General features: G+C 41.5%; 1 protein-coding gene and 1 long non-coding RNA gene across 2 annotated transcripts; one reads left to right on the forward strand and one right to left on the reverse strand.

Annotated features, from left to right (window-relative positions):
- Nucleotides 1-3,541: 3,541 nt before the first annotated feature.
- Nucleotides 3,542-10,536, forward strand: LOC120556739 (nuclear factor 7, brain-like). Its single transcript, XM_039796453.1, has 2 exons — nt 3,542-4,002; nt 8,991-10,536. Exon 2 carries the CDS (start codon nt 9,009-9,011, stop codon nt 10,401-10,403), a length of 1,395 nt encoding a protein of 464 aa, XP_039652387.1. The 5' UTR covers nt 3,542-4,002; nt 8,991-9,008; the 3' UTR covers nt 10,404-10,536.
- A 3,453-nt stretch (nt 10,537-13,989) lies between these two features.
- LOC120556756 lies at nt 13,990-15,165 on the reverse strand. Its single transcript, XR_005638888.1, has 3 exons — nt 14,570-15,165; nt 14,217-14,358; nt 13,990-14,119 (listed from the first exon to the last, which is right to left on the reverse strand). It is a non-coding gene; the product is annotated as an uncharacterized LOC120556756 (long non-coding RNA).
- Nucleotides 15,166-16,088: the final 923 nt, after the last annotated feature.

The raw sequence follows: 16,088 nt of genomic DNA on the forward strand, positions 1-16,088 counted from the left end.
AGCGGTGCTCCGACACAAACGCACACACTCGCACACACACGCAGAGTTGCGATCGGTGCAAACTACGTCGGCTGTTTTGTTGAAGTCACAGTGAGTGATGCCGGTAAAGTAGTTTCAAGTATGGTTACCGTTTTTAAAAACGCGTTTGCAGCTATATGATCTTAAAAACGGTCACGGTGCTGTTGACGTTACACTTCCTCTGAGACGAGCAGCAGGCACAACAGTGTGCAACTGTGCTCTGGTGACTGGCTGACAGGCTGAGGTTGTAAGGCAAGGCAACTTTATTTCTACAGCTCCTTTCAGCAACAAGGCAATTCAAAGTGCTTTACATGAAACATTAAAGAGCAATTCAAAACGGTCATGATGAAAATACAACAGGCTAAAAAAGTGAGTGAGTAAGAAATGAATAATTATTCAATTTAATAGGTTGTAGGGACGTGTTTGGGAGGAGAGAGGGAGGGGTTTTATTTTTGTTTAATTTCTGTAGAGTGTAACATATTCTAATAAAATAACAATGTTCTAACTACATAGGATAAATAGGTTTGGAATTATTTTTACAAGTGAAATAATTGTTTTGTAATTACAGAGGTAAAGTACCGAAAAAATGTTCAGGTATCTGTACCAATATTGGTTCAGATGTGAAAAGGTACCCAACCCTAAGGGTAGTAGCCTAAACAATGCATGTTTAATTTTAAGGTGAATTCATTGTAATTGTAGACTAGAGTTGGTATATTTTTTAAATATTTTGTTTACTGTCATGACAGGAATGGTGCCTTCTATGTTGCATCTTCAAAAGTGACACTGAATTTGAAACAGCACATTGTAATTTCTGCATCTATTATCAAAGTATTTATTAGTAATACAGTGAAAATTAGTAGAAATGTGAATATTTGGTTAGCATATACATACTACCCCGTAGTGCAGTATCCACAAAGGGTGACTTTGCGCTGGGTATGGAGCCCACCAGGCTGCCGCTTTCTCGTCAGACTGTGTGGAGCTCCTAATGTCCGACACGTCTTACCAAATTTGCAATTAGCCATCAATTTTCGATTTCTCGCATAAAAAAGTCTCAGAAGTGAATTTGGTAAGGAAACATTGCAGTGTCTGGAATATGAGATTCTGTTGCGTCTCTAATGTGTGTGTATTGGGGATTCGCTCAACCAATCAGCGCACGTCTCTAATGTGTGTGTATGGCGATTCGCTCAACCAATCAGTGCGTCTCTAATGTGTGCGTATGGCAATTCGCTCAAACCAATCAGCGCGCAGCTCATCTAAATATTCACGAGCATACCATATTTGGAAGAAAAGCTCTTGTTACAAATAGGGCCAAAACACAGGGATGCATAAGGGCCAATAAAATATCAACCAAGCCATTTTCAGCCCAACCAATGTTACATACCCCATTAGGAGACCATAAGGAACGTGTGAAATACCCTATATAATCATTCTATCACCCCTTTAATGCTGTTAGTTGATTGTCAGTTTGATTGTCAATTCTCTGCAGCAGGATCTGTGAACCTACCTCATCTCAGCAACTGCCTGTACTGGTGAGTATATGTCTGTTTGTAAAGAAAACTATCTGTGTGTGAATGTGTTTTTCAAACGTGCATATTAAGTGTGTGTGTGCGTGTGTGTGTGTCAGGTACATGATAATGAAATACAAGGACAAAGAGACCCAGCAGAGAGACCCCAAGACCCACCGCCAGAATCCTTCTTGCCATTCAGTCCTAACCTGGACAACCCTTCCTGCAGAGTAAGCCGTGCAAAGTTGCCAAATGTCCTTTTTTTTCAGCAATATCTTTAACAGCTATGTAAACTAAATTTGTCCAAACTAATGAACTTGCTAAACACTTTTTCCAACATTTCATTCTGATTAACAAGTAACAGGAAGAATCCTTTTACTGTCCATCCCAGCTATCATTTTTGGGCACCATGGATTGGGCGAGGCACACGAAGGTCGAACACTGCTAAACACAGAGTTTTTAAAAGCTCAAGGTCCAAGAAACTCAGCAGAGGCAGATGGCATCAATATTACTGAAGACAGACTCTCAAATGAATTGATGAATTTGAAGGTATCCTCCACATAGTTTATCACCTTTTATTTTGTTCTTTTCACAAAGGACTCTCATGGAATCTTTGTCTGTTATAGGCCTACAAACTGCAAGACAGTTGTATGGAAGCAAAGTGGCTTTTTGATGCAGTTGAATAGATTGAAGTCACAACAATAGGCCTAAATGTTAGTGGGGATAATATAACACATTGTCAACCCACGTTTACTGTATTTATTCTTTCCCTTGACCTACACAGGTGGACGCGGTGCGTACGCTCTGTAAGGAATGTGGTGTCGACTCTTGCGGTTCTAAGATAGATAGATAGAAGACAGGTTACGTTGGAAGAGGAAGGCGGGGTGAGCTGCGGAGGATATATTCTGAAGATCCCCACCCTGGGTTCTGCAGCCATTTCTGCCAACTAACGGCAGGATTTCCTGAGAAGGGATAACAAGGATCTGCACACACAAGAATACAAAAATAAACATGTTACACTCTTTCCAAGACTGCTTTTTATTTTTATATTCTATATTGTTTTCACACTTCACTGGGACATTGCTGCAAATACAATTGCTTATCAGCAAGGCGAGAGGGCATGAGACAGGAGACTCCAGGTTGCAGCCAGAATGAATTTATTTGTTTGACTATAATCTGCATTTATTTTATAGACGGACATATTTTAAGTATTTTATTCATCAGTATGATAGTCTGCATCTATCTTGTAGACATATATATTTTTAAGTATTTTATTCGTTTGTATGATTGCCTACTGTTTAGTTTAAAAAAAACACCAAATATATTTTGAAGTATTTTATTCACGAGCTTTTACTTTGAAAAGTAGAAGCTCGGGGAAGCTTTTACTTAGAAAAGTAAGAGATCTTTTTTTAACCCTTGTGTGGTCCTTCGGGGTCCCGGTGACCTGAAGGACAAAACAAAGGTTAATGCAGCACCTTGGTGCTCGTTTGTACAGCATTTTGGTCAGCAAACAGTGTTTAAATGTGCTAGGAAACAAACTTTAATTACTTTACAAGAGACAGGGTTTAGAGAGCAATTCTCAACAGAATAAACGGAAGTACATCATCCTTGTGTGGTCCTTCGGGTCCCGGTGACCCAAAGGACCACACAAATTTCGGACGGCACCAAGCGGGATGGCATGAGACGGGGACGCGAGCTTTTATTTTGAAAAGTAAAAGGTCGGGGATGGCACCAGGCGGGACGCAAAATTACGAATCCCACTATGGCCACGCCAAGACCCGCCCTACTAAAGCAGCTTGATTGGTTATATACTGTCTATGGTTAGGGTTAGGCATTCACCTCGAGTGGTTAAGGTTAGGGTTATGTGATTGGTCAGGGGATAGGACCTGTACGTGTAAGCCAGAGCTGTCTTTCTCTATCACTCTGGTGTAAGCATGGACGCCTGGCCAATTGTAGTGTGTGAATGCTATTGAAGGGCGGGTCTTGGCGTGGCCATAGTGGGATTCGTAATATCGCGGGACGGCATGACATGGGACGCTCCGGGCTGCAGTCTTGTCCCAATGTGGCAGCACGCGTACACTGCTGCGAAACTACAGCCAATCAGAGCGCAAGATACGGGCTGATGGGAAACCAGGGGAAAGGATCTTCTGTAACTTTACTGTTTGCCACACGGACTAAGTTGTTGTTGAACCTAGAAGAACGTAAAACACGCGTGGAACAGTCTGTCGTGTAAACAGGCGTAAACGCCGTAATCTTTCCTTTTTATTCTTTGTTCTTTTACTGCAAAACAGCCACCAACAACTTGGAGAGCTTATTATTTCTGGCGGACGACCGTGGATGTGGTGCTCACACACTTTCACCTGGAGGAATCCGCGATGGTCGCCGGCCGGGCGGACAAAACAGCTTCCCCTGAGTGAGTTCAGCTACAGGACAGAAAAGTGGAAAACTGAACAACCTGCTGACACTCCAAACACTGAAGGTGAGTTTGACTAAAAACAGTGAATAGAACAGTCACATAGATATATTTAAACGTAAATACCGCATTGGCCGCTGTTGTTCATTGGCGCGATAGATGTAAATACTGCCTCTGGCTTGTGAAATGCGTCTGCCGCCGCCATCTTAGGACGGTCATCCGACCATACAGACTCATAGAAAATAACCGACTTTAGTGGTGCTTTTGGATGTTCGTGTTGAATTACCGAAACTGAGCAACATGTAATAACATTTCACAGATACAACAATATTTACTGTGCTAAACGTGTTGAATGTATTATTACAGGAAGTAACGTTAATCCTTCTTTTAAGCTAACAAACTTTAGTGATTCTCCTGATACTGTAAGCCAGTGTTTGTCAAATGGTGGTACGTGTACCCCAAGGGGTACTTTGGAGGACTACAGGGGGTACGTGACATTTTTTGCACAATGTTTTTCAGTTACTAGGCTGTAGTTACTTCTACTTTCTGTTACTTTTAGTTTTTTTCAAAGTTTTTGTCGCTGTTTTTGAAGGTTTTGTTGCTTGTTGACCTATTCTTGCCTTTCTTTTTTCCTCCCAACTTTTTTAACTTGTTTTTTTAATTTAACACTCCTGTGACATGCGGAACAGACATTATGAACAACGTACTAAAAAGAGAAAAACCATGCCACCTCCCTCCAATTTCCCACCCACCCAGTTCAGGTCAAAAGCGGAAAGGGACAACCCAAATAGTCCTGCACGATTTGAGTAAAAATATGAAAAACAAATTTTTTTTAGCTTAGAATTGATGTCACGAGGATATCTGTGTAATGTTTGCACACGTGAACCATGACAAAACAAAACAAATTGGCAGTACCAAACATAGACTTATTTTGGCACCTATAGCACATTGTGCATCACCACAAGCTTGTAAACATAGAGGCTTCAATGAATAAAGAAAATAAAGTACATAATGGCTATTTAAGTACAGTAGGCTACCAAAAATAGTGACCCTGATATAGGCTCTATCTGAACTCCTTGAACATGTCTTTACATATTTAAAACATGTCAATCAACATGCTACAGCTTCAGTCTCTAGAGAAATGGAGTTTGTCAATTGCCAGTTTAAGTACAGTATCAAAAACAGAATGATTTCTTAGCACACTCTTTAACTGCTTGTCTTTCATGTCTTCAGCTGTCCAATCAAAATAAAGGCCGAAAATGCCCCCAAAAAAAAAATCTAAGTCCTTTTAAAAATTAAATCGCAACAGGTGTGAATGGAGATGGCGTTTTATAACTATTAATCGTGCAGGCAAACGGCATGGCAGCATCGCGTGCCCAAGGCACAGCACTCCAAAAAAAAGCAAAACTAAAAACTGTACAGTTATACGGGCAGTCATGAAAACAAAAGTAGAGACCCTAATAAACTAACACCCAAAAGAAAGACTCACGGTAACATTACCAGGGGAGTCTTAAAGCAACAATAGCAGCTTGTAGCTGTGCGTCTTGAAACGGTCTTACCAGAACAGAACACCGCGAAGCCAGGGGGTTAGCATGCGCTAGCATGTTCGGAGCCAACAGTGGACCATTGCAGAGACCTATCAAGCTACATTAGGCCCTCGTGAGGGTGAGAAGTTAGCAAAAAAACAGCTATTCGGGCAGTATTGACGCATCCATTATGTTGCCAGGCGAAATCAGTCCTCGGTGGGTCCTGAGCTGAGTCAGTGCTGAGAGGAGATGAGGTCCTGGGCAGCCTCAGGGGAAATGAGCCGTTCCAATCCATCTCCGGTTCTAGTAAACAAGTTAGCAGGGTAGCGCAGGGTAGGTCTGAGGCCCAGATTATATAGCTGTTTCAGAACATCTCGGTATGCGGAACGTTGCTCGACCACCTCGGGTGAATAGTCCTCAAAGATGTGGATCGGAGAGCCCTTGTATGTCAGCTTGCCACAAAGCCTATGATCCTTGCGCACAACCAAGTCCCTGGTTTGGAATCTGTGGAACCGCACCACGACAACTCAAGGTCTTTCAACGGAGCCAGGCCTCGGAGCTGGCGTTCGGTTAGCTCTTTCCAGTTCCGGAGCAGAGTCCAGTATTTGTTCACCAAGGACCTCAGCTAGGAGTTGAGAAAAAAAAACGTTTGTTGCGCACCTTCGATGTTCTCAGGGAGGCCTACCTTATTCTTATGTTATAATGTCGGTGTCTGTGTTCAAGATCGATGAGTTTAGCTTGTAGCTTAGCGTTCACCTCTGTCACCGCAGCTAGCTTAGCCTCAGACCAGTTTGTTTTTAGCCCAAGTAATGTATTGATATAATTCAAATGTGCGTTCCCAAATCCCAAACTGACATTTTTTTATATTATTTGTATCATTTTTAGGGCAAAAGAACACAGTTTATGTCCATCATCAACACAGTTTGCAATGATCTATTCTGCTGCGTGATCAAGTGAGCTGCGTGCTGCAGCGCTAATTATGACATGATTATATGATTATAACTTCTGAAAATCTAGGCAACCCTTATATAACCAATGTTTTACAGAACTCAATTATAAAAACAAACAAAATCTGCTAAAGTAAACCATTGAATGATTCCTAAACCATTCTGTTATCGAAATCCATTCTGTGGCTGTTGAGATTTGTAAGCGGCTGCAAACGGGAATAATCACTTGAAGTTAACCAACTATTTCTTTATTAGGGCAGGCATATTTCTCTTTTAAACACATACAAGTTCAACTAAATTAATGAATACATTTTTCTTCTTTAATGAATGTATTGAGCCTGCTTAATGAATTTAGTGAGCCTGTATTTCCATAGCTACGGTACGGGACCGTCGCCTGCATCAACGTTACCGTATGACAACAATAGACAGCACTCCTTGCCTTTTTTATTTTATTTTATTTAATGTTTCCCGTTTCCCGTCATAACCTTTCCCGGGAATTGGGAAATAGTCTTGATCAGATTTCCCGGGAATCCCGTCTCCCTGGATTAAACCGTAGTCTGGACACTATCTAATCTTGCCTCAAGTTTGGTTTGAAAGAAAGATTTGAACTCAGTCAGAAGCGAGGCCTTGTGGCGGCAGTCACTGGCGAATCACCCTTCTCTGGGACGTCTTTTACTTTTTCTCTTTTACTACTTCTGCTACTTGGGCAGAGCAGAGAGTAGCAATGCTTTGCCTTTCTGAGAATATAGTTCCCAGTTTGTATACGGTTAGAAGATGGCTGTGTCTCATGTGACCTTGTTATTTGTACACCTTGTGACTATACAAATCACAATATGTAAATAGGAACATGTTGCCATTATTTTGTCACTTATTGGGAGCAGTAGGCTAGATAGAGCCGGTTACCTCCAGGATCTGTGCTAAGCTAGGCTAGCGGTGGGGGCATCAGACAGAGTTACAACACGCACAGTGATGAGAAGGGTATGTATGGACTTATCTAACTCTGGGGGTTACGGTGAATAAGCTAAAGTCCCAATAAGTCGGCGTGTTCCTTTAAACATGACTGAGCCTCTGACATGGAGGATACTGGGAGAGAAGGTGACTTTCACAAGCATGTTTAAGGAACACACTGACTTATTGGGACTTTAGCTTATTCACAGTAACCCCCAGAGTTAGATAAGTCCATACATACCCTTGTCATCTCCGTGCGTGTTGTAACTCTGTCTGACGCCCCCAGCGTTAGCTTAGCCTAGCACAGATCCTGGAGGTAACCGGTTCCATCTAGCCTACTGCTCCCAATAAGTGACAAAATAATGCCAACATGTTCCTATTTACATGTTGTGATTTGTATAGTCACAGGGTGTACAAATAACAAGGTCACATGACACACAGCCATCTTCTAACCATATACATACTGGGAACTATATTCTCAGAAAGGCAGGGCACTGCTTCTTCTGCTACTTGGGTGGAGTGATTTGCTTGCAGCACCTGAAGCCCTGGTGAGGAGCAGAGAGTTTGCTCAGAGTTGGAGTAATAGAGTCAACAATTACTAGATAGTAAAATCATAGTGACCTTGTTATTTGTACACCCTGCTAGGAAGTGATTAGCTTTTTTATATAACTATTTTTGACCTATTCTTGCCTTCCTTCTTCCTACCGTCTTTTCCCAAGGTTTTGTCGTTTACAAAAAAAGGTTTTTGTCTCCTTTTTCCATCAGCATCTAAATGTTTTCCAGGTCCAAGGCTGTTGTTTAGTAAATCTATCGCTGACATTGCTGTATTCTTCCTCTTTAGAGACTTTTTTTTCCTACCAAAAATTATTTGTGCTGGTTTGTAGGGGCTACATGGCTTAAAAAACACTGTTCAAAGGGGGAACATTATTGACAAAAGCTTGAGAACCACAAGCTAATGCTAGCTTGTGTCAGTTAAAGTCTTTTATTTATGTAATATATCAGGAAGATGCTGTAAAGGGTGTTTGTCACGTGTGTTAGTGAACTACAGTTCCTTGAGTCGCCACTTTAGGAGAGCCAATCCCAATAGACCCTCGTTGTTAAAAAATCCCAACTTCACAGCAGAAATAAACAGGTTTACAGCCTGGTACAACATCCTTTCAGTTTATTTAGCTAACTTGCCCCTGTACGGGGGCAAATGTTTTTTGTAACTCAACCATTTAAATGACCTCAAGGCTTAAAGACGCATATTGTAACTATCTACACAAGATAAGATATTTTGATATGATAAGTATCCTGGATGATAAATACATGTCTGACCTTTTGTAGCAAAGGAAACCACTTAAAATCTGGTTGGAAATATAGCGAGAAATTATTTTAACTGTGCATGAATAGAGAAAAAATACCTCTTTCATATGTGAAAGGATATTCCATATAGCTTAGTTTGGCATATCTTTGGCATCTACCAAGTCTTTATTTATGGTCAGAATGAGCCAGAAGTACATCCCAAGATATTGGCGGCCAGACGCATCTCATGTGCGCCGAAGGCGATATCTACGTATATATCTCTGGTGAAGTTTGTGGAAAAGGTAGGGGAGCCATCACTGATTGTACTTTCTGTCTGCTATGTTTTCAGCTTCACTTGAAGAAAAAAATGGCTTCCAGATCAGAGGAGGATCTCTGCTGTCCGGTCTGTCGGGAAGTCTTTAGAAATCCTGTTTTTCTATCATGTAGCCACAGCTTCTGTAAAGACTGTCTGCAGAGATGGTGGAGACAGAAACAAGCTAGAGAGTGTCCAGTCTGTAAGACGACCTCCTCAAATGCAAATCCACCTTGTAACCTGGTGTTGAAGAACCTGTGTGAGGCCTTCTTACTGGAGAGAGATCAGAGAGCTTCAGGGGCTCTCTGCAGTCTGCACTCTGAGAAACTCAAACTCTTCTGTCTGGACCATCAGCAGCCAGTGTGTCTCATCTGCAGAGATTCAGAAAAACACATAGACCACAAATTCAGACCCATCGAAGAAGTAACACAAAAACACAGGAAGGAGCTTCAGGAAACTCTGCAGCCCTTAAAGAAGAAGTTAAAGGGTTTTGAACAAATTAAGGTGAAGTTTGATCAGACAGCAAAACACATAAAGCTCCAGGCGCGACGCACAGAGACGCAGATTAAGGATCAGTATAAGAAGTTTCACCAGTTTCTAGAAGAAGAAGAGGAGGCCAGGATGGCTGCACTGTGGGAGGAAGAGGAGCAGAAGAGTCGGACAATAAAGGAAAAGATGGAGGCTCTGAGCAGAGAGATAGCAGCTCTTTCAGACACAGTCAGAGCCACAGAGGAGCAGCTGAGAGCTGAAGATGTCTCATTCCTGATCAACTACAAGGCTGCAGTGGCAAGAGTCCAGCAGCGCCCCCTGCTGGATGATCCACAGCTGCTCTCAGGAGCTCTGATAGACGAGGCCGGACACCTGGGCAACCTGAGCTTCTACATCTGGAACAAGATGAAGGACATGGTCTCCTACACTCCTGTGATTCTGGACCCAAACACTGCTCAACAAAAAGTCTTCCTGTCTGAAGATCTGACCAGGGGGAGATGGGGACAGAGAAAGCTGCTTCCTGATAATCCAGAGAGGATTGATAAATACCCCTCTGTCCTGGGCTCTGAGGGCTTTAACTCAGGGACTCGCAGCTGGGATGTCGAGGTTGGAGACAGTACAGGCTGGTCACTGGGTGTGTTAGCAGAGTCTGCCCAGAGGAAGGGAAGCATACAGTCTGGGTTATGGAGAATAGGGTTCTTACAAGGTTATTACTCAGCAGGGTCACCATCAGATCCAGCCACTGGTCTCGTAGTGCAGAAGCAGTTCCAGAGGATCAGAGTGACTCTGGACTGGAACAGAGGAAAGCTGTCGTTCTCTGATGCTGATACTAACACACAGATACACACCTTCACACACACTTTCACTGAGAAGATGTTTCCATTCATTAGTCCTTGGTATAACGTCCCACTGAAGATATTACCAGTGAAGGTGTGTGTGACAGTGGAGCAGAGCAGTTAGAGATAAAGAGGATGATTATATTCATGATGTTTAATTCTTAACCCTTGTGTTATCCTCAGGTCAAATTTGACCCATTTTTACAGTCCTTTATATCAGAAATATTGGTTTTGTTCAACCGAATTGCCCAAAAATAACTTGGATGCATGGATGTACGTTGTATGGATACGTTCTTCGTAGGTAAAATTAATGATTACTTCCATCGAATTTGGGATGTTTTATTCAATTTTATTAGACTGGGTAAACCCCGCCTAATCTGCCGGCAATTTGATTTTGCCCTGCAGCTCAGGCAGGAAACCTGTACGTTTATCTATCCTGCTTCCGTAACGGAACGTTTTGCGGGAACCAATCACAAACTGGCTTATCCACCTGGTGCGCCATTGGCGGGTTTAACACGATGACGATAGAGAAGCAACCAAGCAGCTTCTTGTTTACATTCAACATGGCGGCCACCGAAGTGCAGCAACCCGTGGATGCCGCTGTCGCTGCTACGTCACCCGGATTGTTGGTCTGATTGGTTGAAGGACTATCCAATTGCGTACAGAGTCATTTGAATATGCCCGTTGATCACGCCTCTTGTGCAGAGAAAATACAGAGCAGACTCCCCCAGACTAATGTTCAATCTTAAAAGATTGAGCTTGGTGATAGCCAGACTACAATTTCATAGCATTTGAAAAAAATATTTACAGTTTTAAAACAGTATCCAGACTAAATGTTGACATTAACCAGTCTGTGATTATCCATTCAACATCCTCTGATCTGAACGATTAGTTAAAATAATTTATAATTTCTGCTTTTTCTAACTAAAAAAAATAGGTATAATTTCATAAATTAGGTTTATTGACCATAAATAAAATAAAAAAAGCATTGAAATAAGTCAAAAAAACTTTTCAGTTTTGACCGTGTAGGACAAGTTCATGGTTGACGGGAAGACAACACAAGGGTTAAAGGGAAAAGTGGAGCTGAGAGCTGAAGACGTCTCATTCCTGATCAACTACAAGGCTGCAGTGGAAAGAATCCAGCAGCGCCCCCTGCTGGATGATCCACAGCTGCTCTCAGGAGCTCTGATAGACGAGGCCGGACACCTGGGCAACCTGAGCTTCAATATCCATTGATGTTTATTTCTTTAGGGGAATTTCTTCATGATTATAAAGAAATGTTAAAGGAACATGCCGACTTATTGGGACTTTATCTTATTCAGCGTATCCCCCAGAATTGGATAAGTCCATACATACCCTTCTCATCTCCGTGCCTGTCCTAACTCTGTCTGATGCACCCACTAGCCTAGCTTAGCACAGATCCCAGAGGTAACCGGCTCCATCTAGCCTATTGCTCCCATAAGTGATAAAATAATGCCAATATTTTCCTATTTACATGTTGTGATTTGTATAGTCACAGCGGGTACAAATAACAAAGTCGCATGAGACAGTCATCTTCTAACCGTATACATACTGGGAACTATTCTCCACAGAAGGCGAAGCACTGCTACTGTTCCTTTAATTTCTATTTTACCTGATTGTTTAGTTTTAAAATTTGCTCTGTTTTTATCGATATTGTTCATGTTTTAATTATTTTGACTTGTGTATGTTGAGCCATGTAGACCAGCAAACACTTGAAGCTGATTTGATAAAGAAAAGTTATTCAAAAACTGCATGTTTAAGCAGCCAATCAATGTTGAGATCAAGAAATGTTAAACTCTAGTCGAGACTGAAGTTACGTTAAAATCAATGTTTAAATTCTTTTTGTATTTGATGTAATGAAGATGATTATGTCTGTAAAAGTGTTTCATTCAGTTTCCATCAGTTCAATTCTGCTAATGTTGGTGATTTAAATAACATTAATGCTGAATGTACATTCATTCCGTTTCTCAACAACATAATAAAACATTGCCTTTTCTTGTTCATCATATTATTTTTTTTTCAGTTTAATGCTTAAAGTCTGACTGCTTCTGTGAAAAATACTGACAAAATACAATATTGCTAAAAGGTAGCAACAGCCTCCAGTTTATTATCCAACAGTAACATGCCATGGTAATGACTGTTAATGCATACCTGTCAAGTTTTGGATTTGAAAATAAGGGAAATTTTCCGGCGCCCACCGCGAGCAGTCCCATCACCCCAACCAAGCTCCAGTATCCCTTACATTTTAAGACAGGTGTACAAGAAAGCTAAAATCACCACTTGATGCAGAATGCTGAAAACATTTACAATTTACAACATTGCTTGTCTTTACATTTACATTTTATTTTCATTTCATATTGCTTTTCTTTTACAGTTTTTCTTTTCATTTCACATAACTTTTCTTTACTCTTTTAGTGAGTTATATATATACATGAGAGTAGAGCGCAAACAGTTCTGTTGTCTAACGTCATCCTATTCTCTGGAACAATCTTTCGTACCATGCTAAACACCCTTTCTGAACTTGCATTGCTATGGGGAATGCATAGAAAAGCCTTCATAAGTTTTGGCAGCTCACTGAACCTCATGTCCTTTCCTACCAGGCCCCAGAATCTGTCGATTCTATCTTCTTGGGGGAGTTGCTTACTATCTGTCACCTGATAGTCTGTGAATTCCTCTCTCATCTTGTCCTCTTTCAGCCTCAACTGAGGGAACAGGGCCCCTAGCCTTTCCACTGTAAAGTAAAACAAGTGTTTGACTGAACATTGCAGATCTAAAAAAGTATCAAGTATACTGTGCCAATTATTTGTTTGGTTATCAATGGGGAACTGTCCCCAGAGGATGTTGTTATGATGCGATGTAAAGCCCTTTGAGACAAATTGTTTGTAAAAATGGGTTAAACCTTGCCTAACATCAATAGGCTTTATGCACAGATGCACTGCTTCCTGAACTTAAGCCAGCTCCTTTATTTCCTGTCTTACATTATTGGACAAACTGATTAATCCAGGTGTGTCTGACCATTGCTAGGGTGGTTGCTAGGGTAAGTAGTGGAGCTGGGCATAAAGCCTATTGGAAACTGTTTCTATTATCTACCTGTCCCTGGTGTTATGTTAAGACGAGCTGCAGGGTCCAGCACTTTCAGGTCCCTCATGAGTGGATGGTCGAGGGGAAAGGAGGAGAACATCTTCTTAAGCACTGCCTCATAGAAGCTTCTCACAGTTCTACAACAGCATAAGAGTGAAAAAATGCATTAGTGGTAATATTTTTAGGCACACTACAGCCTATACTCTCATACTGTCAAAAGATGATATAATATAACTACTGGGTAATATACTCACTGAAAGATTTTCTTTTCGGCTGACACGGAGCTCAGCGCTTCTCATGAATGCCTTTGTGTCTGCTCTGATAAAGAGATCTTCATCAGCCAACTGATGTCCATTTCTGTACTCCACCCACTGAGAGGTAAACCCACGATTGCCCTGGCTGGTATGAGGTAGCCTAGGATCCTCATCATCAGCCTGCACATTTCCTCTTCAAGTCTGAATTTGTACTCCCTCTGACTGGAGATAATATCAATGGTTACAACAAAATAACAGTGAAATAAGAATGCTACAATAAGCACAAACATTTAATTATATACTATTATTCATTCATTCACTCATTCATTCAATATCATTGACACCCACCCAATGTTAAATTCAGATAAAGGCTTATGGGCAGCACTCAGGAACAGGAAGTAGGTCTTCACGATTGGATCAGATGGCTTGCCAGATCACGCACTTTAACACTCCTCTCCACCTCTTCATGACTGTTAAAGTAGACCTACAGTACATAGAGATACAGGGTGGGAATACATGGTTAAAATGGAAATATAGCATAGTAAACTGTAGATATCTGCTGAGTGGAGTTACCATCCTACCTGTAGTGCATCCCACTGGTTCAGCACCCTCTGGATGCAGGTTAACAGACTCAGCCATCTGGTGCTGCAGTACCTGAGGAGCTTCAGGTGGTCTGAATCAGTGAAGTCTACAAACTCTTTGTAGACTTCACATCTTTTTGCACTGAGAGATAGAAAATTACTCTGTTAGTGGTTGAAATTGTGAATGAGTGAGTGTGAGTGTGTGTGTAAAGAATATAATATATATATATAATATAATAATAACTGCAGGCCTACTAGGCTACCTTGTTCATGAGTTAGCCACATGCAATGTTGTTACATTGTAACACACACAACATTAGGCGAGAAAAATAGGCCTATATGTATGCATTTACCTTTTATCAAAGTGGGTGTATATCCCCACCAGGATGTCTTCCAATGGTACCTGGGCTGCTCTGATGCCACAGCCAGTGGCCAGCTGTACCAGGTGGTACAGCTTTTAGCGACCTGCAGAGTGGCCTCATCGTAGAGTCTAGTCAGGATGACAAATTCTTTGTCTGTTTTTCTGTTGTTCGATTCGTCGCACATCAGTGAAAAGGGCTGAGATCGGCATGTTTTGGCCAACTCGTCCTCTAGTTCTGCTGATATGGCACCTGTTGAGTGTCCAGTAATTAGCTAGTAAGTTAGCCTACAAAAAGCATGCCATGGGTTAATGCTCAAATGTTAGAATATTCAAACACATTTCAAACCCATTTTATACCGTTTTAGCAAACGTACAGTAGCCCAGCAGTAAGATAGGTAGCTATATGGCTAGCTAACTTACCTTTGATGATTTGAGTAGCCTTAGTTTTTCCCGTTGAGTATTTTCGTGCAATAGCAGAGTCCGGGAACATGTCAGCTACACACTTGTTGAAGTCGTCGTGGAAGGAGAAAGGAATGTTGTTTTTGGCACATAGCATTGCCATTTTTACCTCTGCACGTGTGACCTGGTCTGCCTCGGTGGCATTTCTCAATACTAATACGGGAGGACGGCGGGAAAGAAGGGTAAAATACGGGACTTTCCCGGCCAAAACGGGATACTTGACAAGTATGTGCTAATGACTACTTTTTTTAATGTGTTGCTCACATCTCTTTGACTGAACCAATGGAGCTGGTAATATTGTACATAATGGTAAATATTAAACCAGATTTAATCCTTTATTTCTCAAAAGGGTGGAACAGAATGGCTGAATGTCTGCTAATGCTTTAGTTGACGGCCTGCAGTGTAATTCTTCCTTATTCACAGTATAATTGCTGCTGCTGAAGGTAAACACTACATACTCTGTGGTGGAAAGTAACTAAGTACATTTACTCAAGTACTGTACTAAAAGTCTGACTCCATCTGAGTTCTGGGTTTAAAAGTGGAAACGCCCACTTAACCTTTAGCCTCCAGCAAAAAGCAGTGACGTAGGTTACCACAAGTTGTTCCATATGAATAATGTGAATGCTAGCACTAGCTGAGTTAACGTTAGCTGTACTACATTTGGACGTAATGTGGCACAGAAGCTTGTTAGTTAACGTTAGGGTTAGCTTGTTTTTTAGTTCATGTTAGTTTGCTTCCAAAAGTCTAATTACAGTACAGTGCGTACTGATACATAGATGTAGGTACGAGGAAAAAAGATGGGCAGTTAGCAAAATAATATATCAATCTGGGAACGTACTGTATATTGGGATTGGGAATGAAAAACATAAACTGTGGTATTTTTAACACCCAGGTTCCTATAATATGTTGGGTTGCAGTATGGGGAATGGTGGGCGTCGTTTTAGAGAAGCCATATTCACCTAGCCTCGTGAGACCGTCCTGATCTTGCACGCTCCAGTTTTCCACTCGCAGATCAGTCTGGCATCTTGAGATAGAGAAAATTTGGAGCCGTT

Source organism: Perca fluviatilis, chromosome 4, assembly GCF_010015445.1.
Source record: "Perca fluviatilis chromosome 4, GENO_Pfluv_1.0, whole genome shotgun sequence".
Taxonomy (NCBI): Eukaryota; Metazoa; Chordata; class Actinopteri; order Perciformes; family Percidae; genus Perca; species Perca fluviatilis.

Bases quoted from the DNA above. Each gene is read 5' to 3' on its own strand.
- LOC120556739 (XM_039796453.1), top strand. From the start codon at position 9,009: ATGGCTTCCAGATCAGAGGAGGATCTCTGCTGTCCGGTCTGTCGGGAA.